Source organism: Diadema antillarum, unplaced genomic scaffold (assembly GCF_040938485.1).
Source record: "Diadema antillarum isolate AM-2024a unplaced genomic scaffold, OU_Dant_1.0 seq00000460_RagTag, whole genome shotgun sequence".
Taxonomy (NCBI): Eukaryota; Metazoa; Echinodermata; class Echinoidea; order Diadematoida; family Diadematidae; genus Diadema; species Diadema antillarum.
The window spans coordinates 3,790,739-3,798,530 of record NW_027271431.1 but is presented as its reverse complement, the minus strand read 5'-3'; the positions used below and the strand labels follow the sequence as shown (position 1 = coordinate 3,798,530).

Here is a 7,792-nt window from a genome sequence, read left to right as displayed (position 1 = left end):
AAAACAAAAGAAATGTGCTCTGTTATAACAAAATGCGAATTGCTTTCGAAAATATGTAACGGAACGAGCATGATAGCGTCTCTGCACGGGCGAACGCTTCAAATCACTGTGTTCCCTCCTTTTGTCACGCACAGTTTCTGAGGGGAACTTACGTTTTAATATTGTAATAATTCCATTCCATTTCACATAGCTTTTCAGTGTATGATGAGTATTCAGCAAACATAATATATATATATATATTTGTTTCCTTGCTTATCATTATATATTGTATTTGTTCGGTTATAACGAAATTTCGTTATAACGAAAGAAAACTGCCGGTCCCAAGCATTTCGTTATAACGGGAGTGCACTGTAATAACATGGTCTTAGTTGTCTGGATGACTGGATGTCAAAGTTAACCCATTGAAGACGGGCTGATTTTGCTATAACACACATTTCCCATAAACACCTGCCCGAGAATATTCTGCACTACTCTTCAACAGGTTAATACATGCTACCTACAATATTTCCCTGTATCTCCACAGGGAATTCCTGGATTTATCACTATCGCTGAGGTTTACTTATAATTTTCTGTACCGGTATTCCAAAACACGGTATCAAAAGAGCATGAACACTGAACATTATGTCCAAAAACTTAGGCATAAACAGAGCTGCTTAGACTTAATTATCTCATAGAATGTCACATCAAATTTTTGCACACGTTCTTCCTTACACACCAGCCACAAAAATCTGCAGCTTGACAAATATGAACACTTCGGTTGAAACTTGAAAACAGAGGAATTTTTGACAACATATGTTTATGAACCTTGGAAAAAAAGTTTAATTACTTCTTATTACCTGTAAAAAATATTCCTTTCAATTAGGGACATTTGGCAGATGGTAGGCGTATCTTGAGGATTACAATTCCATCAAAACTGCTACTATATAGCAGCAAAAATGAGGGTTCCCAGACACACCCGACCACACCCAGCATTAGGGAGTGCATCCTACAAGGGATTTCAGTTCAACCAACACGGAAGATTCAGTAACAACCAGTCTAGTCTTATTATAAGACATGATTAATGTACAAAATAAATGATATGCATTGATGGAAGTAGCGTCATGATTTAGGGTGTTGTCTCATTGACTTCAAGCTGCTCTTCTTCTCCGCCTTCTTGTCTCGGTTGACCTCCAACTCTTGGATCTCCTCTGCAAAGAGGTGCTTAAGGACCGGTAGAAAGACTGGGAGTACCTCCAGCTCTGAGAAGGAGACCTGGAGACAGACAGTCCAAAAGTTGGTACAAAGAATACTGAATGAATAGAGTTTCTCAATGGTCCTCCTCAATTGACACTACAGCTTTCAGTTTTGTGGATATTTTTCTTTTGGAGCCTTGCATCGAGCTACAATGTATTCTATTGCAAGTTCCCATTAAATACATTTGAAAGCTCGGATTCTAGTAAGCATGGGGTACTCACTTCTACAGTGCACTCCTGTTATAATGAACATGGTTATAACAAAATTCTGGTTACAACGAAGTGAAAATCCAGGTCCCAAAATTATCAGCTCTATGTTCTTTCATTGTTTATTTGTTCGGTTGCAACAAAATTTTGATATAACAAAAGAAAACTGCCGGTCCCTGGGACTTCGTTATAACAGGAGTCCATTGCACAGTACACTCCCATTTGCTTTTATAACAAACATGGTTCTATCGAAATTCTCATTACTATGAAGCAAAAATCCAAGTACAAAAATTATCATCTACATTTCTTTACATAGTACTTTACTGTTCGGCTATAACAAAATTTTGTTATAATGAAGGAAAACTGCCGGGCCCAAGGACTTTACTGTAATGGAAGCCGCCTGTGGTAAATAGTCCTGAAGTCCTAACTCACCCTCATGTTGTCGAAGGCGATGCCAACCCGGCTAGAGGTGGAGGAGGAGTCGATGAGGGGTACCTTGGGGTAGCGCTGGCTGAAGTGTGTCAGGAGGAGAAACTTGGCCTCCATGGACTGGCCTACCTGGATGGCTTCGGATATCATACTGGAATCAAACAATGATGGACACACAGGCATTTAGACTTCAAGCAGAAGGCATGGCTGAATACCAGGACGGTTCTATCAGTGTACAATATCTGTGGATTTAGCTTCCTTCTGGTTATAAAGAAATGATATACCAGCTAATTTTGATATCTCTCTTTGAAATCATTCAAATCTCTTGCATGATTCGATGACAATTGTTTAAACGTGACCATCCCACGGCTTGCCTAACGAATGTTTGCTTAAAATATGCACTCAGATTTGCCTTAGACAAGAGAATTTCAAATGTATACAGTTGGCAAGAAAATGATTGTCTGCTTGGATGTCAAGATTGAAAATGCATACACTTGAATACAAATTGAAATGCACATACAACTGTATTCCTTATATTTCTCCCTCCATACAGTGTTTGTCTGAAAAGAAACTCTTAAAACATTATATGAATGACTTCCACTAGAACCTGCATTCACGAGGAAGCTTCATATACATAATTTTACAAAATATTGCCTTTAGTCTATTTCATAGCACTATGGCTGATATGTTAGACCTTTCAACGATGCCACATTGAACATGCCAGATACGTAATCGTTACAATTAAGTATTCACATCTGCAAAATAACCCTTATTTTTTATTTTAACAGCAGGACAGGAATCTCACGAAAACTAATAAACCAAACGCAAACCTCCCCAAACAACATAACAATATTTTAATTTTGCTTCAAGTTGTTTACATTCAACTTCATGCCACATTAGATATGCCAATAGATCTTAAACACATTTGGCAATGTAAAAAAACAAACAAACAAAAAAACAAAAGTACATTGACATCCTATCAAGGAATATCTGAAGTAGGGAATTTGGGAATGACAATTTCTTCTGTACCTGTGTCTTTTCTTCTTTGCTTCTTCATTCATTCCATCTTCCAGAGTGGCTTCATGAATCAGAAGATCTGCTCCCTTGCCTGGAACCAACCAAAAATACATTTACATTGTATGCATAATTTTTGTAGAATTGTGGCAGCCATATCTGTAGGTTTCCATGGACTAGGAAGCATAAAACCATAATCACAGCTATCCTGAGATTTAGACGCAATCATTCTTATAATGGGCAAATATAAGTTTGATAACAGTAACACACAGTTTACTGCATATCCAGGCAATTACCCCCAGAGGGTTAGGGTTAGGTTTAGGGTTAGGAGTTTGAGTAAGGGTTAGGATTACGTTCAGGATTAGGATTTTAGGATTAGGATTAGGGCCAGGGGAAGGGTTCACGGTAATTGCCCAGGGGGTAATCGCCCTCGACCCAGTTTACTGACATACATGTATCTACATGTATGTGATGCATAACCATACTACAAAGTGTTCCAGGCAACTGCACCTTGCAAAAGGCTTGTCCATCATGGCAACATGTAATTTTCCTAGTGGACCACAAGTTTGCAGTGTGTTAGTCAGAAAACATGGACTACAAATGATATAATTTGGTCCTAAAGGAAAAAATACAAACAAATATAAAAAAAAAGTAAACCAGCCTACAATAGCAGTCCCAGGCAGGAAGAAGGAGAAAAACAAATAATCACTCATAATAACTGGCCTTGTTTTTTTTCAGTATGTTTACACATGATCAAGCATAAAAGTCATACTGGTATAACTCATACAACCATCAACACATAAAACCAAAATCACAGATTTTCCTCAGATACATCCTGTGGAAGAGTCCTGAAGTGGTTTCTAACATGTCTTTGACAAAATTGATTCCAGCACCAAGATTTGAAAAGCATATACGCCATATATCTAGCGAGTCTAAGTTTTCAGGAATCAGGACTTCCCGACGATTTCATGAGTGGTTAAATATGTGATTGTGGAGTACAGGACTGAATGAAGAAATGTATGCGTGTGGGTCACATTCATGTCTGGATTGGAGTTTATATCATCATGTGTTTTTAAATTCGCGAATGGCACAAGACTCACAAAATTCACAAAAAATAAAACCCTTATACAGTAATTTCTGCCAAAGGTGTAAAATCAGTGAATACCTGCTTCAATAAGAGCATCAGAGGGCATGGTATCTCCAGAGTAAACCACCTTCCATCCATCCTGGTGTGTAAAGGTCAATCCATGGGCATTAGGGCAGTGACGCACATACACAGAGTTAAACTGTAATGGGAAGCAGGGACAGAATGACAATGAAGCTAACGCTTGAAGTAGTAGGCATGAAGTTTGTTTGTTTGTTCGTTCATTTTCCATCTGAGAAGATGGCTGGATAGCCCATATTCAGCTACACTAAGCGGGGTCTTCCATGGGGTCCAGTTGGATGTGAGATGGGACCACTTCACCAGGTTAAAGATGTTACTACCATTGCATCAGGATTACAATCTATATTCATCATTTTTTTCCTCTATCAATCGATAAACACATGTACAATTCCTATGAAGTGTGAGCTACCTCCTTCAAACATTTCTTGATTGCGAAAGAATCCACTGAAATGTTCTGTGTAACCAACAGTGGATATGAGCCTCTCTGACAACTATGATAGCAACATCTCTCGCCTATTCTTTGACTCTCACATTTCATTGCCCTTTCGTCGTCAGTACTACGTAAATGATGACATAAAATTGTCAAGTTTCTGTCAGTTTGATATATCCCGAATTACCAATCGTGGCAAATATTTGTTCTTTTTTTCAGGGAACAAAGATCAAATAGGTCTTCACAAAAGTTGATCACATCATTACAGACGAGTGTATTGCAACAGCCTATATAAAGGTTTGAAAGCTAAAAGATAAAAAGATAGAGAGAAGTTTCCCATACTTTTCAACAAGCTTCAAGGAACAAGGGCTCCACTATAAATTAAAGCTGATGATTTCAGAATATCCTTTCTCCTCGAGACAGTGTTTTTCCCTAGTACTGCCTGCTTTGGGAAACATAATCTTCTGGGGAAAATATACAATGTAAATCCCGCATTGATGTCAAGCGTTACATTTCAACTCTGAAAAGTATTAAATATCTGTATAATATTACCTCCTGGAGATTGAGCCTGGAGAGGAGAGATGATTCATGCTTGGATCTCTCTTCCACAGGAGTCTTCACATTGATGTCTCCCAGTTCTATAAACCTGCACACAATCAAATAAAAAACAAACAAAAACATATGAGTGGCTTCATGCCTCAAGTATTGCATACAGTGCTTTCCACTGATATAACTAGCATCAAATAGTATGTTCCCTAACTTTCTCATTTCCTCACTTTTTCTCTTTTTTAGGGGGGGGGGGGGTAAATGAACAGTGGTACACATTATCTGAAATGATCTGTAAACAGTGTAAGACTCGACCTTATTCTACAAAGGAAACTAGAAATGTGTCATTTTATCAAAATATCATTACTGAAGCATGGTGTTGTCACTCTGCTACTTTGGCTGTAATCTAATGAAGCCAATATGACATCAAGTAAGTTCTTGATTAATTAATATTCTAATCATCCAATCATCCTCACAGCATTTGTATTTGTGGGTGCAAATTCCTACCAAGCTTCCCTTGTTGCAAGTGCCCTGTTATGAATGCGTTTGTATGTCATTACAATAGACTTGTAACTAATGCATTCACTTCATCAATACAAAGTCAGTGCAATTCAAGTAGGAGAGGAGTGACAAGTGTGTACTCTGGTCCATGATGTCTGAAACAAGTTAATTCGTTTTGCAGCTTTAAAGGTACTGTTTACCATTGGGAGCAGCAGGGGCGGATCTAGCTTTTTATAAAAGGGGGGGGGGGGGGGGTTGGGGCAGTATGCAAGGGAGCGTAGCGACCGAGCCCGAGCGAGCGGAGCAAGCGAGGGGGGGGGGGGGAGGGTGTGGGAAGGGGGTGTCCCCCCTCCCACAGTAGGGAGAATTTTTGAAAATATGTGTGTGAAAATGGCATTTTCTTGCATCTAAAACACCACTATTTTTGGTATAGAGGTCATTGCCAAATTAACCCCCCATGAAAATTAAAAAAAGATAAGATTTTAAAAAAAATGGTCCCCGGATTTTTTTATTTTTTTATTTTTTTATTTTTTTTTTGGGGGGGGGGGGTTGCAACCCCCCCCCCCCCCCCCCCTAGATCCGCTTCTGAGCAGTGATTTAAAAAAAAATTTGAGATATCACATTTGATGCATTGTATGTGTAGGTCAGGCGTATCACAAAACATTATACCATATACAATTTTCGCAATAAAGCCTAAAATGTACAGAAATATCACTATTTTTCTCAATAAACCATAACTGAAGACGGTTTAGTCTAGAAACATTTTTATTATGACTATTGTTGACATTTTGTATACTTAACAATACTTTAATAGCATAGATTCTACTGATTCTGATTTTTACATTGATTGTTTCTGTTCCTAACTCACATTTTAGAACTATTTTGAAGCACTAAAGCTGTGTTTTTGTTTCATCTGCAAATAGTAAATAATGCCTTTTAAAAGACTTGCTGTCTGAGTGATAAGAGTCACAGATCAGGGTTCCGTTTCAAAAGACCTGTTATCAGTGACAACTGCCACATTTCAATGACAGATTTGCTCTTATTTGCTCTTGGCCAATCAGATGCAAGGATTTCAGTAGCTTATAATACCTATGACAACTTGTCACTGACAACAAGTTTTGTGAACAGGGCCCAGGAGGAATCATCACCTGAGTCTGTTGATGAAGCTCTCACAGTGATTGTGGTATTCATTGAGCCAGATGAACATCCTCTTTGGCCCCACCAGGAGGAGGTTAGTACTAGCATCAGCTCCCTGTGGGTGGATGAGGGATAATAGAGACATTAGAGTCACACCAAACAAAATATGAAAATATGATCCCATCTTTATTTCTAGTCATCTTACATAAAACAACTGTCAGTCATGTATCTACACACATTGTACAATAAACAAAAATATCATAAGGATATATACTAGTATAACAGTGATCATAGAAGGGATGATCAAAGAGAATAAAAAACAAATGAGATCATGAGAATGGGGTCAATAAGAAGAGCAATATGCCATACAAGTAATTGACCCCTATCAACATCAAGTTTCTCTTCCTCCTAATGCACAGATATAATTCCCATGTTTTTTAATACATCAAGTACATTGCAACATTGACCTTGTCCATATTCTACTACAAATTTCTACAAAGAATGTTTTTGTGCAGTTTGCTTTAGGATGCTAGTTTTTCAATATGGAAGCCAGTCAATGATGTCTTTGATTTGAGACGTAACCTTTGACCTTGCAATGTAATTTATACTCCATAAAACTTCAGGAAGAAACTTGGCAAAATGCCAAGGACATAACTGTCAGTGCTCTCTCAATAACACTAGACAACTGGAACGATACTGTCATGTGATTATCTAAAAAAAAGCCCAGAAAATTAGACTGAAGTATACTCACTGTCACTTTATTCCAATGCCTCAACAGGTTTATAAGACCCTGAAAAAAAATAGATGAAAATAGTTTTATTCTCCCATACCCACAACATCTCAATGCACAAATCACACACACACACACACACACACATACACACACAAGCAAAACAAACAAAAAACAAACAAACAAACAAACAAGTAAGGAAATGAACATATGATGCTGCGATTACCATATGAGGCAGGTATGTTTTGAAACTGAATTCACATGCCTATATCTCAATTATAGCCAAAAGTAAGGTATTTACACAAAATCCACTCCATTCATTCATTTCATGTTGTCATTTCTTTATTTGAAATACATGTCTCAGTGACTAGTTGACTGCACAAGTTTCTATATGAAGCAAA

At 37.9% G+C, this 7,792-nt stretch overlaps 1 protein-coding gene across 1 annotated transcript in view; it reads right to left on the bottom strand.

The window, feature by feature from the left end:
- Positions 1 to 1,098: 1,098 nt before the first annotated feature.
- LOC139733098 (zinc phosphodiesterase ELAC protein 2-like) overlaps positions 1,099 to 7,792 on the bottom strand; it is a 59,027-nt gene continuing 52,333 nt past the window's right edge. Inside the window, exons 19-25 of the mRNA XM_071643941.1 lie at positions 7,413 to 7,451; positions 6,673 to 6,776; positions 5,030 to 5,123; positions 4,048 to 4,168; positions 2,898 to 2,976; positions 1,872 to 2,019; positions 1,099 to 1,251 (exon numbers count right to left, since the gene is read on the bottom strand). Of these exons, the coding sequence (XP_071500042.1) occupies positions 1,099 to 1,251; positions 1,872 to 2,019; positions 2,898 to 2,976; positions 4,048 to 4,168; positions 5,030 to 5,123; positions 6,673 to 6,776; positions 7,413 to 7,451 (738 nt within the window). The remainder of the gene's footprint in view (positions 1,252 to 1,871; positions 2,020 to 2,897; positions 2,977 to 4,047; positions 4,169 to 5,029; positions 5,124 to 6,672; positions 6,777 to 7,412; positions 7,452 to 7,792) is intronic.